The sequence below is a fragment of the Chrysemys picta genome, chromosome 10, assembly GCF_011386835.1.
Source record: "Chrysemys picta bellii isolate R12L10 chromosome 10, ASM1138683v2, whole genome shotgun sequence".
In the NCBI taxonomy this organism is placed as follows: domain Eukaryota; kingdom Metazoa; phylum Chordata; order Testudines; family Emydidae; genus Chrysemys; species Chrysemys picta.
The window spans coordinates 65,223,778-65,248,540 of record NC_088800.1 but is presented as its reverse complement, the minus strand read 5'-3'; the positions used below and the strand labels follow the sequence as shown (position 1 = coordinate 65,248,540).

The 24,763-nt window shown below is 40.5% G+C and overlaps 1 protein-coding gene across 22 annotated transcripts in view; it reads right to left on the bottom strand.

The window, feature by feature from the left end:
- CLEC16A (C-type lectin domain containing 16A) overlaps positions 1–24,763 on the bottom strand; it is a 183,080-nt gene that overhangs the window by 33,038 nt on the left and 125,279 nt on the right. For 21 of the 22 annotated variants that reach the window (XM_008172819.4, XM_065558824.1, XM_065558829.1 and 18 more), the window contains 2 exons: positions 22,889–23,093; positions 21,385–21,552 (listed from right to left, as the gene is read on the bottom strand). In XM_008172819.4, the coding sequence (XP_008171041.2) occupies positions 21,385–21,552; positions 22,889–23,093 (373 nt within the window). Of the gene's footprint in view, positions 1–7,993; positions 8,137–21,384; positions 21,553–22,888; positions 23,094–24,763 lie in introns of those variants that run through there. The other variant, XM_065558835.1, reaches the window with a different exon arrangement.

The following is a 24,763-nucleotide window of genomic DNA, read 5'->3' as shown; positions in this document are numbered from 1 at the left end:
CAGGCCCTAGATCTCAAGTTGGAACATGAGGAATACAAAACTATTTTTTTTCGTGTGGAGCCATTGTAAGTTATTTGCATACAAACTCTGGGGCAGGGCAGAATCCAGTTCTCCGGGGTGCCATTCAACAGTCTTAACTATGAGACCATTCCTTCTCTTCCTGCAATCCCAACCCTCATTCACTACATACCTTCCAAATTATGAAACAAATAAGACAAGGATCCTCCAGACAACAAAAGGGTAGGAGACATTTTGACAGTGGGATTAACAAATATTTGCTGGCAACAGAGGAATGTCGGGACCCGGGAATCCTATATTCCATTCCAAGGCCCGAGGAGAATATTCTCTAGCAGTTACAAACCTTCCCCGCTCAGTCCCATTCTCCCCTCCCCACCCCACACACTGTACCCCTCCCCTCGCTAGTCAGTCCCTTGCACTAGAGTCAGGTACTTTCTCCTTCTCGTCCATGAGGTTTAGGTGTCAGAAGTGGGAGAATTGAGAACACAGAAGAACGTGTCCCTGATCAGGTCTGGTGTCCAGTGCCACAGTGACAGATGGGAGGAGTAACTACAGGAAAAGTCCTACTCAATGGAGAAGGAATGTTGGAGAATTTTGCGGCCAAACTCTAATAAACTTCTACTGAAAATGTGCAAATAGTGATTTTCAGAGGCCTACAAATGTAGGTGGTTATTCACTGGGACCAGCACCTCTAATACTAGAGCAACTTCTATGCCAAATTTCAAGTCCCTGCATCAAAGCATGGTGATACTAGAACTTCTCAGAAGTTAAGACTTTTTTTTTTTTTTTTTTTTAATTTTTTATTTTTTAAACCATTGGCCAAACATTTCCTAATTTAATTCTTGGAAAAAATTGAACTCTTTTTGGTTAAAATATAAAAAAACGTCAGAGATAAACACCTGGCTCAGGAATTTCAGCTCAAAAGGGTAAAATCTGTCAAAGTTATAAGCAACTGAAAACAGAGTCTTATAATGGAAAGTGTTCTGCAACTTTAACTATAAATGCTGCTGCCAGCATGATCTATAATTCTTTGGCTGAATCAGATCACTGTAAATTGCATCCTATTTCAAACAGTTTATATCCAGATTAAAATACAACTTCTCTTTTCTTGTATTGTGTTAACCAGTTTGATTAACCTTTTTCCTCCTTAACTTTTAATATGGTCTAGCTCGTTAGTATTTTATTGCCATACAGAAGTGAACCAAGTTTAATAATTTTTTACTTGCCTAAAATGTATCCACTCTAGAAAAATACCGCTCTTGCCTTTGAATTATATAACTGAAGATACTCCATTCTGAAGGAAGCTAAGACCTCCTGACTCCCAAATCTGAAGTCTGCTCCAATGGATGCTGACACTGTTGACTTAATTTTTTTTTGCGGATGCTCTACATCTCTCAGAAAAAGGCCTGTTTGTTGCAACAGTGTCATAACCTGTGCTATTAGATAAACTGAGCTGTGTACGCCATAATGTCAGATGCGGGTGTCTGGCAATACACTGCACTTTCCTCACTAGGATTATTATTTGTCACATCTATTAGAGAGAACCATTTATGATTTTTTGGCTAGTTAAGCAGTAATTAATTAGTCCCCATTAGCTACAGATAGCCATGATCACACTATGAATGACAAAGGGCAGGAGTAACAGCGCATCAAAGGAGATTCTTAATACTTTAAAAGGGCATGGACCAAGATTATATTCAATTTTTGTCCATCCACAAGTTCTCAGCTACTTTCAAAATATCTCCTCTCAGCTGTCAAAGCTGTTCATATGTACAAGACAACATTTCAAAAAATGCCTTTCCTTCCCATAAGTCATGATTCTGAGGACAGACCATAACCAAAACAAACATTTCTGGAAAAGTATGAAATGAAAACTTATCTCAAATTCCTGGAAGGAAATGGGAACAATTACACTACATGTTTCCAGTAATAGTAGAGTGCTTTTAAAACAAGAACCAGAGAAGAGATTAATAATGTCGGGACCAGGAAATGCAATGCAGAACATATACATATATTTTTATGCATATTCAGTTTTCCCAAATCACTAAGGAATAAGGATAGGGCTTTCATTTTTCTTTCAGATTTTGGGTTAGTGGTGGGGAAAATTATGTGATGCCTGCTAATTATGTGATTACAATTAATTTATGATGAAAAGTCAAATGGAAGGAGAATGCTCTGCTAAATCCTTTTTTAGATGGGAAGCCTAGAAGTTTCATGACAGAAAAGACAAATTTCTGGGGAGAGAGATATTGACTTTTCTTTTTTGGTAGCAAAGCCCTCTGTAGTTTGAAATCGTAAGAACTCCTTTAAAAAGTAGTTCAACTGTAGGGTGACCAGACTGCAAACGTAAAAAGTCGGGACAGGGAGTGAGGGGTAATAGGAGCCTACAGTCCTGATATTTGGGGCATCTGGTCACCCTATTCAACTCTGAAAAGTGATTGGAAGTGTCACTAGAAGGGTTTATATTTTGGTATCTCAGTGGTCAGATCAATATTGCTAGGCTTAAGAAGGGATTTCTACTCCACCTCAAAGGGCAGCTTTGCAGATATATCCTGGATCTGAAAAGCTACTTGGGATCTCTCACTCAACACCAGCAAACCAGACCCAGTTAAGCTGTGCTGAAGATATATCTGCAGAAAAGAAAAGGTAAAATTGCAGGACTGAGAAAAAACAATGACTTGTCAAATGAACAAATCGGATCTGGCAATCATTGAGACACTACAAACATGGAATCTCTATGGCACTAATGTACTGAAAAAGTAGATCCTATATGCTTTTAGATTTGTTGTTTGCTGTGTTGTAGCCGTGTTGGTCCCAGGATATTTACATTTGTCATTTTGTAATCTCTATAACAGAATGATTTCATGTAAATCTGTTTGTGTTAAGAATATGGTATAATATCTTACTGATTGCATTGTTTCAGATTCCCCGTGTCTAAGCATCATTTCTTTGGCTACCATTAGATTTAGGTTCCTTGATTACCCCTTTCCAAACCTTCATGTTAAAGCCAGTACATGTGCCCTCAAGGAATTTTAAGGCAGTCTCTCTGCAAAATTAACAAGACACGTCATAGCATACACATTGCTCAGTGACAGGACTGTTAAAGCTGAATCCAAAATAACCAATGTTAAATATATTCTCTGGTTTCCCCAAACATTAACAGGCAAAAATACTACAGCAAGCAAATTATGCAATATTACACTGTGAAATGTGTAGTCAAAAGAGCATGGTAAACTCATTATGGACTTAGCAGCAATGGGCAGACTCAGAATTCTTTGAGAAATATCAAACTTCCAGTGACAGATCTGGACAAATACTGCAGACCATCTGAAACTCAATCAAGTATTGAAAAAAAAGACCAGCTAGACAGGTCTATTAAACCCTCAACAATAGTTTGATTACCAAACTTGCTGCTCTTCTTCTAGTCCCAGTAGCGTACTAGCAATTTGTCTTCAAAATAATTAACACAGACTGTTTCTTTTAGGTATAAGTTATTTATATCTTTTGGACTAACTCCAAGCAATAAATCCATAGACTCAGTTTTGAACCTACGTGCCTGAAATCGAGAGAACTTGTACCTGACTTTTATAATTGCATTTATTGCTTACAAAGATCAACTTATCTCGTGCAAATGGCATTGTGCCAAAAGAGCATTTCTCTGAGGTTTTGGCAGCTTAAGTCCCATTAAGTTTTAGTAACCACATATTGGCACCATAGGCCTACATCTACATGCCACTGGTAGCTTCATGTACACGGCACACTGCCACATGTCAGTGAAATGCAAGCCGCTTCCACACAGTGGTGTGTTGCTACATGCGTCACTGAAAGGCTCCAGAGGAAGGAGGCAGCGGAAAGGCTCCAGAAGTGGGAGCGGGTGGAGACTTTCCCCGTTTTCTCAGCCTTTCATTATGGCAAGGAAGGACTCCAGCAGCAGAGAGGCTGCAAGACACTACACTGCAAACAATAGCAGCGTACATGGGGAGGCATGGCTTGGATGTGTAGAGACACGTAAGGTACGTGATCGGGAGCATACCCATTACCTTCAGGCGTGTCTTTACTTGACTAATCCGTGCTGTCTACCAGGGTGGATAAAAATCCATTTTTAGGAGAGTCAATGAGTATGACTTTAGTGTCTCTTTCCAGAGAAGGGTGTGTGTGTACAGTCTCTCATATGGGCTGATTAGTATCTTCCAAATTAAAGTAGTTTAGAAACTTGAGCTGAAATTAAGTACATCTGAAGCTGTTTATTTTTAACAAACTACATAAATTAAAGAGTTGAGAGGGAGGGCGTGGATTTAGCTTAAGGGAAAGGAATACAAACAGGGATGAAAAACCAAACTTCTACTGATGGGGCTGGGAGGCTTAAGGGAACTACTATACCACTATTTGCAAGAGTTGAAGAGGCCTCCGCTTATCTTGGATACTTAGTCCTTCAGCCCTGAACATCACAAAACTTCTACAATGAACTGTTCATAAATTGAATTTTGAATTTTTGACCTCCTCACTTAATCATTGCTGTGACTCCCTGAGAAGTTTTAGATGAAAACCCCATCAATTCCAGCTTTCATAATTAAGAATTTAAGGACAAGCAATTAGACCTTAGAACTTTACACTAATTGCCTATTAAATCTAATAAGACCTAAAACTGTACTGCTGTGCTGACTTTCATGTAATCTATGCTTCTATAGCAACTTTCAGCCAAGGATCTCAAAAAGCTTTATGCACATTCATGTCCAAATTGCCCCTGTGAAGTAAGAAAGTTTTATGCCCATTTTAAAGATGATGGGAACAGACTTGCTTCCAGAAAGTCATGGACAACATCTGCAACAGAGCTGGGAATAGAAACCAGGACTCCTATCCCCCACTCTCATTCTCTAACCATTAAAATATTACATATAAATTTGCTTTTGCTTAACTCAATTGTCTATCAACAGCTATGTTAAAGTGAAATCCCATCCACTGTTCTTGATTTGGAATTCCTCAGTTTTACCAATGAGTAGTCTGTTGCAGCTGTTTTTACATCTATGCTTACATTTTTAGCATAACATTTTATTCTCATTAATTTTAAGTGCATACATTTCTGTAAGCCAACAAGGGTTTCTTGCACAGATAGAGTTCTATCAACAAACATATTGAAGTCTAGAGAAAAAAATCCAAGCTTTACTTTAGAGAACATGGATTTAGATTCTCAGTGGTGAAACTGAGTGCTTGTATTTATCCGAGGTTGTCTGCATCCATTATTATATAACTTGCTTTGTCCAAACTAGTTTCTTTTTAAACCACACAAGCTACCTGTCTTAGTAAACTTAAGAGTGTCTTGCAGAACCAGCAACGGGAAATCTGTTTTGTTAGCAAAGAGGCATACGCTGAATGTGGCAAAAGAGTCTGTTCAGTACCTCAGGCTGCCAACAGGAAGAGGATACCCTGCCAGAGACCATCTAGGACTTCGGAGCTTTCTCCTAATCTCAAATTAATGTTGGACCTCAAATTTCTTCCTTTTATTGGCTATGAACTCCCACAAAGTATCTGTATCTGTACAAGATCACATAGATGAGAAAAGTTTAAGTGAGCATCAATAAGCACCTTTTTAAAAAAAAAAAACAACAACAACCCACCACAACCCTCAGTACCACCTGTCCGAATTTGACCTGTAAATTGTAGAGTTCACTGGTTTTCTTCCAACACGGCTTGGTTCATTTCTAATTATCCTATCATCTGAATCCTTCACACAATACAAAGTAACTTTGATGCTACAATCCACTGATTGTAGCATTTAATCAATCAGGCAGCAGGAGATGAACAAGAAAGAGGAAGCTTCTGGTTAGCATACATATCAATGGTACACGGCAATGACAGGAAAAATACAAAAACAATAATTGTGTTTTGTTAATTACATTTACCAAAGTTAGCTGAACTGGGGTTGTGGCTCTTCAGTGTCTGAAAACCTCGGTGTAAGCCTGCTATGTCTCTGAGCCATGTAATGAACCTCATCATATCATAATCATTGTGACTGCTCAATTAGTTCCCATAAAAGGCACTTGTAACTATTAGTGTGCTCTTCAATACTGTCATTCAGAAAGAAAGTTTCATAATCTCTCTGCACTGGGATGACCACAAAACTGAAATATTCTAAAGGACTTAGACTGTTATTTGGCAGGAACTGCTGTTCTGTGAACATTGCTCTTTTTTTATGGCAATTTTTCCAGGATACTTCCCACATTCATCATGTTCCTTGCATGTCAGATACTTTATGTCAGGGGTCGGCAACCTTTCAGAAGTGGTGTGCCGAGTCTTCATTTATTCACTCTGATTTAAGGTTTCACATGCCAGTAATACATTTTAACATTTTAGAAGATCTCTTTCTATAAGTCTATAATATATAACTAAACTATTGTTGTATGCAAAGTAAATACGTTTTTTTAAATGTTTAAGAAGCTTCATTTAAAATTAAATTAAAATGCAGAGCCCCCCGGACCGGTGGCCAGGACCCGGGCAGTGTGAGTGCCACTGAAAATCAGCTCACGTGCCCCCTTCGGCACGTGTGCCATAGGTTGCCTACCCCTGCTTTACGTTATCAGTATGAGTAGAATTAGGCAGACATTAGGCCACTAAGTTAAATAAATTAAAAAATGGATGAAAAAACAAATCCAAACAGAAATTAAAGCACACTAAAGAAGGCCTCAACTTCTCATTAAAATGAAGTATCTCCCTATACGCCTGCAGTTTTATAGTCCTAGACATATTTCCCATAATAGATGCAGGAAATATCTTGAAAAACATGCAGCACATTTTTTCTGATGCAGTGCACTCCCACTTTGGCCTGTTCTTTTGTGTGTCATGGAGGAAGACAAAGCAAAAATATATGCCATGTTTTCAGACAAAAGCTTAATAGTTCACAAAAACATCAATAGTTAAACCTGTGCAGTGTTGTAGCTGTGTCAGTTCCAGGATATTAGAAACAAGGTGGATGCAGTAATATATTGTATTGGACCAACTTCTGTTGGTGAGAGACAGCTCTCTCTCTCTCACACACCAATAGAAGTTGGTCCAATAAAAGACATTACCTCACCCACCTTGTCTCTAAAATAGTTAAACCTACCAGAAATATACCTTCTTTGCAATCAGACAAAAATATGAAGTAATTCTTCAGTGTTAAAGTCTTTATTCGAAGATTAACAAATTCCAGTTTCTTGCCATTGGAAATACTCATAAGTAATGATTTATTTCACTCCGGCAGCTTGCTCAGCTTCATTACGTTGAGCTTTCTACAAACATGCAATCATAGAATGCACACACCGAAAGTGCTTAATGTGCCTCAATTTGTTTGACGTGAACGGAAGACCGCGTTAATGTTTATAAATAAGCAAAGTTGGGTCCATACAAATGACATACATTGGAGCATAATTCTTCAGTGAGTAGGAGATAAGCGAGGTGAGCTCAGATGAGAGCATGCTCCAAAATGTGAGCTTTTTACATAGTAAAAAATTTGATTTACCCATCACATAGTTATGTACTTTTTGCTACCAACATTCACTTTTCAAAGCAAGTCACACAATAACCAGTAAGAGGGAAAAAAACAAACATTTTCTCATGAACTGAGTGTTAGATCAATACATGTTTTGCCAAATTGTGACCACCAGTAGAAGGTTTATATTAAGTTATCTGGGACAAAATATTAATCAAAATTTGCCAACTATTTTGTAATGAAAATGTATCCCTCTACAAAACATTTTTCTCCTTGGAGGGCCTGAACTAGAAGTACAGCACTCTTTCAGAATGATTAGTTCGGGAAATTAACACAATGCTACATTGACTAATGAGAGAAAAGAAATAGTATCTGATGTGGCTATCATCTCACACAAGAAAACATGAAAGCAGATTCAGAAAGAATGCATGCTGAAAACAGAAAAAGATGACCTACACCAAGTCACATCAATGGAGAATAAAAATAATCAATACAAGTTTTTAAGCACTTTATCTGCAGATGAATTTTAGAGGTGCTGCACTGGGATGTTAATCTCACTTTTTAAAAAAAATCTCAATCATCTAAAATCCCTCAGCTTGAGAGCCTTGACAAAGAAAGATATATTTCAACCATGAGACTTCTTCAGGAACAATCTGCAAAGAAAAAAGTAAGCAGAGTTAGTCATGGCTATTGGAAGTGAAATGAGACCGAGAAGGTCCTAAAGGTACCTTCATCTGTAACCTCTGCAGCCTGTTTTCAAATGGTGGTAAAGGTAAAATTTAGAAATGCAGATACTGATACATGTGTCCCATTTCCATTCCAATAACCATGATCCTTCTGTATCCTTCAACATGCTCCCTTGAAATCTAAGCCTTGATACCTAATTGATCATTCAGGAAGGATGCATTTCCCTAAACTGCTATAGAAGAATGTATTTTCTGCATGATGAAAATGGGCAAGTTTCACAGGGCAACATTAAGTTTCTTAAATATGTATTAACAATATTGCCAAGGAATGTTTATAAGATGCCACTGACGTTTCAGTGCAGAAATGAAGTTGCAATAGCTCTTCAGTTTTGCTTTAACAGTACTATTTCTTTGGGGGCGATGAAGGCCATGTTCACTGTGTCTTAAATTTCAGAGTTTCCCCCTCTGCCTCTACTTCTGAATGGTTTAGCTTTAATTCTGTCATCTCAAATAAGGAGACAGTCCTACAGATCAGGACAAAACACAGTGGAGGAAAAGAATCTACAAAATTGAGACATGGAACACAGTCCTCCAACAAGAAACAGTTTTCTCCCATAGTCATATCTCCATTCACCTAGGCTGCGGTGTTGTTGTCTCTTTTCCTCCCCATACTGCTCTAATTACTCTGATCTGTAGAGTGACCAAGAGCAAACTAGCAGGTTCTGGCCAACTTTCCACTTCTTCCTGGATTGTCATCCCTAACTTTACAAGATAAATCAAACAATCCACAACTCAGGCTTCTCTGTGCATATACAGCAAGTAAAAAACAAAGTTTGTAATTCAAATGTTTTGTTTATTTTTTACATCTTTTCCAAAAAGGGGTGGTTTTCCTTCACACAACTTCATGCAAACATTCTCTTCAATTTCAACTTGCGTAGGTTTAAAACCCCAAATCTCAAAAAACTCTGTCAACCATCACTGCAAATTCTGTACTGTTTTGATTCAACATAATCCATCCATGGTCACCAATATTACAGATGTGAAGCTCCGACAGGTTTGCTACAAAAAAAATCAAAACCTGACAAGTTTTGTGGGGTCTGGGGTTTTGCTGCCAATAGTTTGCACAGCTCTAATCAGTACCCAAAAATGGATTACACGGCAGACATGCTCTAATAATTTTTAGTCTCAACATTTTGCCATGTGGGGTATGTTTTTTCAGTATTCAATGACTGTAATTTTACCCCCACTCCTTCCTACCACCTTTTAAGTCCACAGCTTTTCACTAAGCTGACTGCAGCTTCTTGTTAAATGGTCCTTTCACCCACCCACACTTTTTCTAATCCTTGATTTGAGTTTTGCCTCTCTTCTGAGCTTCAATGACCTATTTTCATCCCCATTAGCTTGTCACTTCTCACCATCTTCCTTTCTTTTACCTTTGCAGATGACTGTCAAAATGTTCCAATAAATTATTTTCAGTGTGCATTAAAAAGATGCTGTCTGCAATCAAAAAGTGGACATAACTACTTGAACACAAGATGAACAAATTCATTGAAGAGAAAAATGTGCCACTGTATGTATGAAGTTGCAATTCCAACCAAAGTATAGTTTTCCAAATATTTTGTGGAAATATTAGTTCTAGCAGCTGGTAGTGGCTAGGTTTTTAGTGACATTCACAGAGATATAGGTCCTGATTCAACAAAGCACTTAAACACATGATAATCCCATCCCCTGTCCTGCCAGCTGTTGCAATTCTATCACAAGTCTCATGATATCTGGCGTTTTCCCCAAACTTCTGGAGTCCTGCAATGCGACAGCAATCTCTGCTGCCATTAAAATAAAATAAAATAAAAAGGTTTCTAGCCTTCATGGGTGTGAAGAAAAGCCAGAAAATGAGACCCAAGTGCTCACAAATCAAAAGGCAAATGAAAAAGGATTTTTAAAATCTCATTTTTGTGGCCTAGCTCAATTTTTGAGCACTTCAGATTTTCAATTCTACTTCCTTATTCAGCAAAGCACATGCTTGAGTCCTCTGGGTTGAATCTGGGTCGTAATCTTTACCTCCCTCACATGTTTATAAAGTACTTCAAAACCCCCAATGAAAGGTGCTATATAGGTTTTAACAACTAAAACATGGGGTAAATAGCAAAAACTAGATTACATAACTGATGATCTTATATTTAAAATGTCCCACAAATGCAGGGAAAATGTAGAGATGAGATTGAAAATTAGGTGCACTCATGGTTAACTGATGTTGATGTCTAAAAATAATAAAAGGCACTGAAGGCACAGAAGTATTGGATATACTCAAATAGCTAAACTCTGGAATTTCATCTTAACCAAGAATTGAGGAGCCCAAGTCCTACTGAAAGTCAACAGGACTCATGTTCCTAAGTCACGATGACTTTGAAAGTGCCACCCTTTGTGTACAATACTTTAATTTCTTTTTTCATAAAGTAGCATTCCAAAAAGTATACATTAAAAAAATTACATAGAACTGTAATTTTACTTCATGTATTTGCCATCATGAAATCCATCAAAGAGCTATTCAAAGTGAGCAAAAGCAGGGCCTGCCATGAAACATTTGGAACTGTTGCTAAATACATAATCAAAGTTGCAATGCATTGTGAAGTATCTGGCAGTGACATATTTCCTAGTAGGAATTGTTTAACATGCATTTTGCAAGCTTCCTATTCAGAATGATTAAAGGGCAAAAAAGTTCATTAACAGAGTTTAGGCCGTCCATTGATAGCTTGTGTCCTTCCTGAACATCAAGTTCAGCAAAACTCAAACTTCAGAAATTCAGAGTTAATGTAAACACCCACAGAACCTTATTTCTGACCCCCGGGAGCTGGCAATAGCCACTGGGAATTAGCTGCAAGCATTCCAGCTGCATTCACTATGTTAAGTACAGCTGTATTGAACAGTGGACGAATAAGTTATGATTTTGATATGAGGAGATCTGGCTCTCAGTCCCTCCATATATGTTATTCAAGGAAAGAGAAGCATATGTACTCTGAGGTTCGAGTCTGCATTGTCTCAATACAGAATTGTGTAGATTATGTCAGTGGTAGGGCCCTGGGGTCTTATTGCCATGGGTACTATCAGTAGTGAAAAGAAGAACAGGAGTACTTGTGGCACCTTAGAGACTAACAAATTTATTAGTCTCTAAGGTGCCACAAGTACTCCTGTTCTTCTTTTTGCGGATACAGACTAACACGGCTGCTACTCTGAAACCTATCAGTAGTGAGGTGCAATGCAAGATCAGTCTGTATTTAAAGATGGGCAGGGAACAGTATAGGTTTAGGTGGCATCCTGTGTGCAAATGTGAAGGTATGAAGTAAAAAGGTATGAAGTGGTTGTTAATTTTACAAGTGTGGGATTCTGCTGGGGGCATAGGCTCCATTTTTGAGTGTATGGAAAGTACAGGTAGCTCTGATGTGAAAAGGCAGAGTGCGAGTATGTCTGCTGGGCATTATGGGGCATCGCTCAAAGAAGGTGACCCTTTCCCAGAATGGCAAGGCCCCCAGAACCTGGCTCACAAAAAGGGGGTAGAGACACCCAGATCCCAGTCACATGGTATAGGGAGACACCCCCCCCCCCCAGATCCTGTCACACAGAGAAGAGGAGAACCTGAGACTGACAGGTGCCCTTGCCCCTATTTTCCCCACTTCCTCTCCCAGTGACCTACCCTCTCCCTCTTTAGCTCCCAACCCTTATCACCTCCCTTACCACCTATCTCCATCTATCCTCTCTCCCCTCAATGCAGTCCCAAGCCCCTCTCACCCCTATTCCTTCAACTCCTCCACCCCTAAAATGAACCTCCCTTGCCAACAAGCATTCCATCTATTTTTTTATTTATTTTTAAACAAAATATTTTGATTACTTCCCCAAAAACAGAAAGCCACCCTGACAGAGACAGATTTTAGCAATATGCCTCCCAACCATTTCCTGTTTTCTGTCCAAGGTGGGACTTGAACGGACACTAGCTGGGGGAGTTGGGTTCAAAGAACAACTGCTTATCCTCTTGAGGTATCCAGCTGGTGTGAAACTTCAAAGACTAACAATCCTGCTAACCAATAGTGTGCTATCTATGTATGCAAACCATGCATTGTATGCCCATTGGTCCAGCCCATGGGACAATTCTATCTAGCCCCCAAATGCACACGGAGGATGCCATTTTGTAGAACAAAATGGTGTCCTCCACACAGTTTGACCTTGCATACGCCATGTATACAAGGTAATGCTGCACAAAGGATGACATATTGAACCACCTAATTCATGTGTAGAATTGCATGCCTTACTAAAAATATCATAACATAGCACGGCTGCTAACTCCTGTCTATGCACACTCAATGCAATCTATTAGGAGCAAGAATAAGCACGTGAGGCTTGTGTTGAGCCTAACTGGAGAAGAAAAATCTTTTTCAAATAAGGTTTTAATTTGATTTTCCCCAAAGAGCTGCCAGGTGCCAAGCACTCTGTTGGTGTAATCCTAAACTGCCGGAGACCCTGGTGTGATGATCTGCACCCTCATTTTTATCACAGTCTCTCCTTAGTCAAGTGGCCCCAAATCTGGATCACTAGCAGAACCCCATGTCCTCATTACGCCCAAATTTCAAGGTGTTGATTTTAGAGCACTTAGAAGAGTTGTGCTTTAAACAGAAAGCTGGTCTTAACTTTAACTACAGCAGAACTGTTGCTCTGCTATAATACTCAATGTAGATAATTAGGAAGGCCTATCCAAATGACTACTGTGGGGAAAAACTTCTAAGCTTGTGGGTACACGGGGAACTCTACTGTGGACCCAGAGGACCCTAAAACACCTGTGAAGGAACCCCAGCTACTCACCACATCATCTTATGCTCCTCACAGCACGTTCTCCCCAGGAACTATGCTGCCCTTTGTATTCCTGATAGCCCTTGCTCCCTCGCTATCCCTCTATAAGATGGATGGATGATGTGAAGAGGGCACTAAGTGCTACAATCTGCCAAACATTTTTCTGCCATTTGGTGAGGAGCTTACTCTGTAAAGCCAAAGAAATTCAAACAATGCAACTGAACTGGAGTGGAGGAGCTCTAATGGAAATAAATGACATACAGATATTTAAAAGCATCAGCACACATTATAGGAGTCCGAAATTCTTTCCCTTAATGTGTTATTTAGAAGTGTAGTTCTTTTTAGAAAAAAGTGACCATTTAACGTATGCCATCGTGAGGATCCATTATTTCCACCTCAAACACATTTAGTTTTTTACCAAACCAGACTTTTTCCAACTGTGACTCCTATAAATTCAATGCTAGGCCTTAAGAGTTCAGATGATCTCTTTAATTACTGTTAATGTGTGAAAATGAATGTTCTGCAGGCCACCTTAGGCAGTAACACTTGTGCAATCCTAATGCCTTCAAACTCCATGCTTAGATACACCGATCCTACCCCGCTTCCTTTAATAAGTTTGCATAGATCTAACTGATTAAGTTTCAAACGCTACTGTTGACAGTCAACAAGAAGAAACAGAATCCAGTCCTTTCCTCATTACTGTTCTGGCCCTGCAGTGTTAACAGGAGTAAAAAGCAATAATATCTTGTCATTAAAGTCTGCAGGTATGACTGACTACACACATGGAACATATCTATAGAGTAAGAATGTGTGAAAATGTCAGTTTTTCAAATTAGACTTGCACTTAGACTTGCCAAAAGCCTCTATATCCCCTATAGTGATTATTTCCACAGCAGGTTGAGATAGTACTTGCATTGGGTTTTTTTCCCCCCAGAGAATGGGAGCGATTTAGGTTTGTTTAAACTTGCTTGTGGTCTACCATTCACTGTGCTATTCAGTGAGCTATGAAACAAGGAAGGGACAAATTTAGCCATCTCCACAGCATTTCTCCAATTGGAACTTATCTATGTTTTGATTTTCCCACAATTCCATTGTGGGAGCTTATGGAACAGGAGCTAAGGAAAATGTTAAGTAAAGTATCATTTTTGAAATCAGCAGTTCATTTTGTTTAATGAGAAACAACTCAGCTTTAAGCATTCATTGCTTGGAGTCATTAATACATATTTTGTAACAGGAAGAAAAAGTAAAGTACAATCCCTTAAGTGTAAACAGCCCTTCAGATGTTATAAAACCACTGCTGACCTATATTTTCTTGAAGTAAATGCTTCGGTGTATTTATCTGATATCCAAACTAAACAGAGGGTTAGGCATGGGACTGGAAGTATAAAGGCCTGACCCCAGAGCTGTAGGAAGTTACCTTGAAAGTGCTGTTAAGACAGTGGGTGGTGATGAGAATGAAGGTCTGGGGTATCGCAAATCCCCCTTGGTCAAGTGGGCCCAAATTTGGATCGCTAGCAGAACCGCATGTCATCATGAGGCACACCAAATTACAAGACAAGCCAAGTAACCGTAGATTTTAGAGCACTTAGAAGAGTTGAGCTTTAAACAGAAAGCTGGTCTTAAAGTACAGCAGATCTGTCACTTTGCTGCAGTGCTCAGTAGATAATTAGTAAAGTGGGTGGTGATCAGCATGAAGGTCTGGAGTATCCCAGGAGTCCCATAGTCCAGGTCAAACAGATCAGGAGTACTGCGTGCTCAAAACCCCCACTGAAGTCAGTGGGAGGTACAGATGGTCAGCACCTCAGACAAATCAAGTCACTAATCAATGATTTAGGTAAACAGATCCCTTTGCCCAGTGCAGAGGAAAAGACTACAAAACTATCCTTGTCCACAAGTCACCTGCCATCCCTAACAAAAATATTACTGAACCAAAGTAGTGTTATGAACAAGGCTTCATTTATTCCAGCTGTGCTATGGTTTTACCTTCTCCAACCCGCCCCCCTAAAGGGGGACAGATGTCATCGCCTTCCCTTAATTTTAAAAAGTTTTATTAGAGACTTAGTACCTAAATCCTTGATGCCACTCCCCATCCTCTGCAATCTTTCATTAATGGCAGGATTTCAGACTGTCACATACAGTATCTAATCAGATTAGAGTTTAGACACTGACATTCAATCTGCAGTCTCCTATTCTCATACTTCATGCATATTTCAGAGCTGAATAGCTGATTTGGTAGGATTCTTATTAATAGCAGGTATGTCTGTGGGAGCTGTGGCTTATCCCAATTTGAATTCCTTTATGTTGTAATTTTTAATTCTAAAGTGAAAGATCTCACCCAACTCCAAAGACCCAATAGGTGCTTTGGTTATCCTGGAACCCGGGAATCCTTCAAATTAAAACATGTGTCTTTTTCTGATTTACAAGTTACAATAGAACGTTACAGAGTTCACAGATGCCAGACACTAAGTAGGAATAAAGCTGCCTTGATCATCTAGCCCAGCCCCTGCCAGTGCTAGAATCACAATAGTCCCTGCTGGCATTGGAATCTATGAATCTACTGAATGTTTTCAGTGTCTGTGCAGTCCAGTTTCAATGACTGAAGTGATGAGATTTCCACCACATACACAGATTACAACAGCTAATAAACTGTAAAATGATATTCCAGTTATTTGGCCTAAATTATCCTTTTCTTAATTTCATCCTATTTGTTCTAGATCACGTCCCTTTGTAAACCTGTAGAGAGGTTAGCTGGGGCTTGTCTCTCTCTCCGGGGCAGCGGGGAACCACACCACCTCACTAAATTCAGGAAGATGTCTTGAGGGGAATTAGTTCGGCCGCGGGAGTCTTCCTCTGCGGCCTTTGTGAGAGAAGAAAAAAACAGTAAGCCCAGGCCCTAGGTCAGGGCGGGGCGATGGAGAGTCAGGCACCCAGGCAGGGGCTGAGCAACAACAGTATATAATAATAAGTCCAGGCCCTTGGCTCCGAAGGGCCTTGGAATGGGGGAGACTGCCACCCACGAGTTGGGTGGCAGGGTGGACGCAGGCCCTCCCACTCCACTGCATCCCAGCCCGGGGCCCTAGCAGCGGCAGAAGACCCGCTGCTGAGTCAGTGGGGATCCTGGCCACAACACACTGACATGGGCTCTGGCAGTACTGCAGCCAGACTAGGGTCAGCTGCTCCCAGGCTACTTCCAGACTCCCCCTCTTGAGGTACCTGGATCAGGGTGGTGTCCTCAAGGGGATTCAGCACCATGGGTTCCTCAGGCTAACTGGCGAGGGGCAGACTCAGCAACTCCTCCTGGTAGCTGGCGAGGGGCAGGTCGGACCAGTCCTTGGGTTTACCGCAGGCCGCTGGGGTTTCCCAATTACAAGCTAGGATGGAGGCGTCTGGCCTCCCCGGCAGCTGCTCCCTCAGTGAGCTCTGGGGTCAGGCCTTTATACTTCCAGTCCCACGCCTGACCCTTTGGGGGTGGGCTCAGAGCTCCCTGGCTCCGCCCACTCTGGTGTCCGGAGGGACTCGTCTCTCTCCGGGGCACCACACCGCCTCATTACAATACCATAGACAATTGCCCTGCCCTCTCCTATGTTGCATTTACACACTTCATTTATTTAATGCAAATCTAATAAGACTGGAAACATTTTCTTCACAGAGTTTCAAAAGGTCTCATTCACATAGAGCTGAAATAATAATTTTTTGTTCAGATTACCTTGCTTTGCTTTCCAGCAGCTCCTCGACTAATGTATAGAACTCTTAGCTAAAATCTTCATAAAAGAATCTTAACCTGGAGTGGTACAGGAAATTTTTTTTTCAGATTTTGAAATGAGAAAGGGCCATGACCAGCAATGCACAGCTAATATTCTTCAGAGGCTTTCCACAAGCTCTTCCCATTAGTCTGTGCTAAGCCCCATATACAAGGGGTATATACAACGCTGAAGAGGATGAGAGGACAGAGAAATCTATTGTTTTCTTATTTCAAGAAAAGTCCTTCTAAACCATATGCAAGTAGGGAAGTGGCACCACTTGGTAAAACAGATTAAAGAGCATTATGTTGGAAATATTCAAGATTCCTTCCTGTAAGATATATTGAATATATAGCTCAGTGTTCAACTGGTGTAATCTGAAATTAGGAGGCTGATAGGCAAATTAAGTGATATTTCCGTTGGGAAATATTCCACAAGGAAATGTTTATAAAGTAAATTCCCCTTTTGAGGAAGTTGGGTCCTCTCCACAAAAGAATGTGCTCTTCAAAAGTACTATTATGGGCTCCAAGGATACAGCATTTCTGGCAGGAATGATATAGCAGTATCCAGGAAGGGGATGAACATGACAGCCATCGAAAGGATCTCAAAGTTCTCTACAGTTTGGTGAAGAAATTTTAACATACTCCCAGAAACCCCTCCTAGCACATTAGTGGCCACAACCTGTGACAACTGAGTATCCACAACCTGTGACAACTGAGTAACACTTTCTCAGTTTTGTTCTTGTTCCTCTCTGATAAAACATGCTCCATTCATCAGGTGAATCATGTGTGTTGGGAAAAACCTTTCAATATATATTTGAGTAATACACATGTCATAAACACAATAATAAGAGTTGTCATCATTATAGTACATTGCATCCTTGTCACATTTCAGTACTCCTTCATGTACCTTTTCTTTCAAACTACCATTGCCACACACACTGTTTAAGCAACTTTAACGTTGCTCCATAAAACAGTAAGAGCAAGTTGGAACAGAAGACTTATTCAGATAAGGTAATTATATAATGTACATAATCTGTGTACACACAATGTGACACACACAGTCTCAACTGCTCTTTTTAAAGTTGCCTCCTAACTGTGCTTGAAAATTCAAGTTTTCATCTAAATTTAGGTCTTCACAACTGCAAGGGCTAAAGAACCCCTTCAAAAGGTGAACAATGTAACTCATGCAGTGAAATCTACAGACTGCTTTAAATAATAGCTCTGAGAAGGGTACACACACACACACACACACACACACACACACACACACCCACCCCTCTACCCCGATATAACACTGTCCTCAGGAGCCAAAAAAATCTTACCACGTTATAGGTGAAACCGCGTTATATCGAACTCAATCGGAGTGCGCAGTCCCGCCCCTCCCCCCGGAGCGTGCTTTACTGCATTATATCCAAATTCATGTTATATCGGGGTAGAGGTGTATATATTTATATAGCCTAATCATAATCATTCAAATGCCATTAGCCATTTTCCCACTGATCATCTTAACAAAAATACCATCAAGCAATAAAGATTCCGCAATGAGAACCTTGTTGACAATTTTGCTTATATGTGAGGCACAGGAGATGTTAACTCCTTTACAATAGCTATGTTAGCTGTGTAGCACTAATGGTAGAGAACATGGAATGGGTGGCATACAATAGGCAGACATAATAAACTGAATTTTCCTGTACACTGGTGCCTTTAGTTATTTTGGAAAAATATTTCTGGAATAGCTTTAGTATGTTAATTTAGACTATTTAACTGTTGTTAAAAATCTATGCTGCAACACCACACCATATTGCTTCATATTTTCTGCAGATTACTTAACTCTCAGTGTTACGCATAACAACACTTGGCTCTTCTAAGGAACTGTTTACTATTCTAGGAATATTTATAAGAATGTGTGCCTATTTTACTCTGTGAATCCATGTCTGAAAGAAGAGGCAAATCTTGTGTTCTCTAAAAATATAAAGAGAACTTTGCTGCCTCAACCAGCATACATGTACTGAATATCAGTTTCTAATAGCACTGAAACATACAACAGTAGAAAATGACTAGTACAGGGACAATATAACTCAACTGCTTTATTTCTAAACTTCCATTTCAGTCAGTCACTAAAGATGAGCGCTCACAGTTTCTACTGAAGTCAATGGGAGCTATGGGTGCTCATTTCCTCCCCAAAAAAGTCAGATTAAACCATTAGCCTTATAACCCTAAGAGAAGCGTGCAATTCCAATAACGTTAACTTGGCCATAATACACTTATCGTAGCATTTTTAATACTTTGTTATATCCACTGCTTTTTGAAAAGACGATCCCCGTTGTATCATTGACTATTGTAATGAACACCCATAAAACATTTAAAATGTACACCATGGCCAAGTGAACTGCATGGAAGCAACTTTAATATTTTAAATTTCCTGTCTTGAGTGTTTGATTTTGCACACTTGACACCATGTTAAATGTTAATGCTTTTTTCCATTTTTGCACATACACACAATGAAACAGTGTCCAGTCACTACCAATTATAACTATTTATTAGGAATGCCTGACAATACTGTCAGCCACTTGCATTGATTATCTTGCCCTCATTGCAGAAGTACTGTTACTTGGGGAGATAATTTATAACAACGATCTTACTCAGTGAACCTACTCAGAGGAGATTACTCTCCTTCAGAATCTTGGCATCTTTTCTGACCACACCTTTCGCATGGAAGTCTTGACTCAGATGTGGTAGGCGAACAGTAACCTAGCAGCATAATCTGCATTGGTTACACCCTTACTGGTCCTCTCACCAGCATATTAACAAGGGTTGATTGTTTCAATTCTCTGTTAGTTGCATCAATATCATCCAAAAGTTAGCAGGTTCTAGCTGGTGTTGCGCTACAAATGGCAAAAGTGGCTTTAATTTATTGCACGGCCAAATACTGCACACTTGTTTGGGGAAGAAGGTCACACAGACCTCACTGATATCCAGCTAAATACAGCTATGAATCTGAAGTCCACTCTACTGCCTTGGCTTCCAGTCCTCACAAATAGCCATCTTTTGACAGATGGTTGGAGGAAGGATATCTTGCACGGGTACAAGAAAACTCTCGCTCATCCACCTCACACTCATCCACCTCACACTAGCTTCAAGTCCCACCAACCATTCTGGGCAGCTGAAGAAGCTCTTCTGTTATCCAACGCCTTCCCAGAAGACACCTGGTGAGTGCAATAGGCAGGCTCTGAAGTAAACATAATAGTTGAGAAAAGCTATTTATAACCTCTGTATCACAAGGAGCTCTTGAGAGTGAACAAGATATGTGATTTTTGAAAGACATGTGACATTAAGTGACCCATACTCCAACAGCAGTAATACCTGACAGGGTGTGTACTAGAAGACTTAGTATACTACTTTGGTACTTGAAGACGGTACCTTTGGCATCTTGTTCACAACACAACTGAGGCATGCACCAAGAAGCTACTTATTCACCTCCTGTCATGACATATTGCTTAACTAAACAACTTGTCCTAGAGACTCATCCTGGAGTGTATCTGTGCTCAGAAGCTTTCGATCTCTACATTTGAGTTTAGCCCAATTTTTTCTATCTACTGTTCCCAGTGACACAGTGAGCTTTGAATCATTTGGAACTGGAGGCCAAATACTTGTCACCAAGCAATTTTAACTTATTTTAAAGTTGTACCAATAGCCATTTGACAGACATTTCTACTGCATTATAAAAAAAAGCAACTAATTTAGGACCATATGATACTATTATAAACTATATAAAAAGCGTTCGTATAAGTACCAGATAGCACTAATTATTCACAAAAAGAACAGGAGTACGTCTGTTCTTTTTTGCAGATACAGACTAACACGGCTGCTACTTTGTAACTAATTATTCAGGTATCCAGTACATACCCATCTGCACAAGCACCTTTACATCACAAGTTGGAGGTGGAGAGACTTATCAGATTAGCTTGTGCTTCTCTGTCACTTTCAAGAGCATTTTCTACAATATATTTACTAATATTTGGGCTAATCAGCCTCAAACTTGTAAACCAACTTTTAGAAACTGAGCTTTGAAAGGCTTTGCATTTTTAGAAACTGAGCTTTGAAAGGCTTGGATCTTACCTATCTTAAGCTTACACCACAGAACATTAGCATTAAAATGTGCAGTCATCTTTTCCTTAGAATCAGTGTTTTTGGGTAACCACACCTTGCTGAACTAGTCATTTTGTACCACTGATGAAACTACCACAACTTGATTAGTAACATTTTGAGTGTTTCTAAGAAGTTTCAAAGTTGTAATTCTAAGAAATTTTTGAACAGACCTATTTATAATCTGAAAACAAGACAGATGGCAAAATACCAACCATTAGATATATCTTATTTAAGGAGACACACTGACCTAGGTTCAGAGAAACAACTTACTTGTATTTAACATCTGAAAATAGAATGGTTTCACTTCTTGATAGGTTACGTATAATAGAACAAGATAGTTTAAAAAGAATAATATTGAAAGAAAAAAATATTTCTGGTGAGGGTTGAGGTTTTGCTCAAAAAGTTGAAGAGGCAAAGGCTGTGCCACATGTTTCACATATTTGACTGACGTGGAACAGCAGCTTGCTTCATCAGAAGTTCTGTCTTACCTGGGACTTTGTCCACAGATGCGAAAACAGATCGCTGTACAGTAGGGTCACAGCTGCCACGCCGTGACTGGTCGTAAAATCTAAATGGCAGGTGCTGTGATGCAGATGCAGAGCTGTGTCCAAAACCCATCACTTCAGTTGAAGGCTGGACAGGAAGATCCAGGAGAGCTACATTTAAACAAATTGATTTTTTGTTAATAAAAATCTATAAAAGGCGATCTAATGGGATAATTACAAAATGGCCAACTTGCCCAGAACCTTGGGACAAACCTAGTTTAGATCAATCTACATAACTTGCTCAAACTTGCATCTTCTGAATAAAAATAGCTTGCTGCTTGTTTTGCCCTGTAATTATAGGGAGGAAAAGGCAACAAGTGACTGCAAACTGCACTCCCTTTCATGTATATACAGGGAAACCACCATATTTATTAAGGGAGGAAACAGGCCTTTTGCAGTACGTCTCCATTACATAAACGTGATGGAGCAAGCCATTTCAAAACTTTGTATCGTAGTAAGAAATATCCATCAACAAGGTCATTCATTAGTTAAGTTTGTACACGGCAGGAGGCTAAGCCATTTGGAGACAGGTAATCTGCTTTAGGTAAGCAAGTATCTGCAGTTTGCATGACTACCCACACTATTTTAGGTCTACTTCTATGTAAGATCTTAACTTACTCTCACCAATTTAGATACCAGAAATCAAGAAGACCAAAGAATTAGACTGCACAATTATAATTCACAGGACCAAAGCATATTTCACATAGCATTAAAACATTAGAAACTCATTTTAAAACTCTAGACTGAATAATTCTCAGTTGAAGTTGAGTCACTAATTTTAATACTACTCCAGATTTTCTTTATACATTCTGTTTCATGTTAGCAGATATTCCAGACAGTGATTGATGCTCTCCAATAATCAAATAACTACGATGTTCAGTCTCCTTTCTCACTTGCCCATCCCTTTTCCCTGTATATTCCATCCTCTTCCATTCACTCACCCCTAATACATTCACTCAGCTGATTAGTTCCAATCCTCACCATGTGCTGCATTGATTTAGGCTTTAGCTATTATACATTCAATCCCTACCTGATGGATAACCATCTACATAGGTAACCCTCCTTCCTACATCTCTTAACGCATAAAAGTTCAGAAATTTTAACTGCTGACATTCTATTCTATGTAGCTTCTCATACTGCCCTTATCAGCATAGTATCTGAGTACCTGCCATTAGTGAATTGGGCAACACTAACATGTGGTTCATTCACTCTCCCTCTCCTCCTCCAGGCTGGGGCAGATGTTATCATATATGAATATGCATTTTGCTCTAACAGGAAGATATTGTTAAGATCTATTGTTTAGAAACTGGACACTGGTTTCAAGATCCCTCTCCTGGGATGCAGTATTTCAGATGCTTTAGAGGACACACAAGAGCAGATCTTACACTGAATTGTCATGAGACATGTTTCCCACTTCAAAGAGAAACATTTTAAGGCATCTGCTTACCGGCAATTCTCTGCATTTTCATACGTCGAGCTTGGATGCGGCCCTTTGCCAAACGCTGCTTCGCAATGATACAGCGAATGTGATCAGAAAAAATAAATGTGGCTTGGAGAATGGGGAAGGGCTTAGAATGCGGACTAGATGCAGGTTTGTGAATTATTATATTCAGAGCTCTGCTGTCATCTTCTACTCCAGTTACCTGCATATCCTATAAAGAAATGGAATACAATTAGCGGTGAAAGAAATTGAGTTGTTCATTGTGAATATTTTAAATTAGATATGAACAATACATCATTATAAGAAGTCAGAGAGATGAGGTACTGGTTTAAAAAAACCACACACACACACACACACACACACACACACACACACACACACCATTAGTACAAATTTTTTGTGATGTAAACCCAACAGGGCTAAGTCAGGCAAAAATTCAGTTAAGTGGTTTAACTGTGAAAGTAGTTCTCTCTCTAAATTTTCTAGAAACCCGACTATTGAGCTTGGCATAACATAACAAACAGATACTACTACTGCTGAGCAACTCATTTATATATGTTTACATTCTGATGCAGCTGGAATACCAAGCAATTTGAATTGGGAACTAAAGCATTTGGACTAAATGAAGAATTATTATAAACTATACTGAAAGATGCAGAAATCCCATTTTTCTCGGGTAACAATTCAAAGGACTAGACTCCAGAATTATCTATACTTGCTTTCTTCATTGTAACATTCTAGGTCAGTGGTCTCCAACCTTATTATGCACAACATCAATTTTTGAATTTAAGTGCAACCCAGGATCTACCCCGCCCCTTCACCGAGGCCCCGTCCTGCTCACTCCATTCCCCCTCCCTCCATTGCTTGCTCTCTCCCACCCTCACTCACTTTCACAGGGCTGGGGCAGGGGGTTGGGGTTCAGGAAAGGGTGCGGGCTTTGGTTGGAGCCGAGGGGTTCGTAGTGTAGGAGGAGGCTCCCGGCTGAGCCTTGGGCAGAGGTGCAGGAGGGGGCTCCGGGCTGGGGCAGAGTGTTGGGGTGCAGGAGGGAGTACGGGTGCTAGCTCCAGGAGGGGGCTCATGACTGGAGCAGAGGGGTGGGAGGGGATTTAGGGTACAGGAGGAGATATGGGGTGCTGGCTCTGGGAGAGGGCTCAGGGCTGGGGCAAGGGGTTGGGGTGCAGGAAAGGTTCGGGGTGCAGGAGGGGGTTTGAGAGTGGCTTGGGAAGAGGGATTAGGGCTGAGGAAGGCAGTTTGGGGTGCAGGAGGCAGTTTGGGGTGCTGGCTCTGGGAGGGGGCTCAGGGGTTGGGGTGCAGGCTCTTGGCGGGCAGCACTTACCTTGGGCGGCTCCTGGTCGGTGGCGCAGCAGGGCTAAGGCGGGCTCCGTGCCTGCCCCAGCCCCACACCATTCCCAGAAGTGGCCATCACGCCCCTTCGGTCCCTGGGGGAGGGGTGCATGTGGCTCCGCGCACTGCCCCTCACTGCAGGCATCGCCCCTGCAGCTCCCATTAGCTGCAGTTGCCCGTTCCCGGCCAATGGGAGCTGCAGATGCAGTGCTTGCAGGCAGGAGCAGCATGCGGAGAACCCTTCCCGCTGCCCATTCCCTTGGGGCTTCAGGGATGTGCTGGCCACTTCCGGGAGCAGCGCATGGCCAGGACAGGCAGGGAGCCTGCGTTAGTCCTGCTGCGCTGCCGGACTTTTAGCGACCGGAAATCACGATCGACTGGCGGAGGCTCCGGGATCAACCAGTTGATCGCTATTTGCCAGTTGGTGACCACTGTTCTAGGCAATTTTGTAGAATAAAAGATTTCATAATATTCCACAACAAATCCTAATACACAGTAAATAAAATATCTTCCAGAGGGACACCCTCACCCAGTATA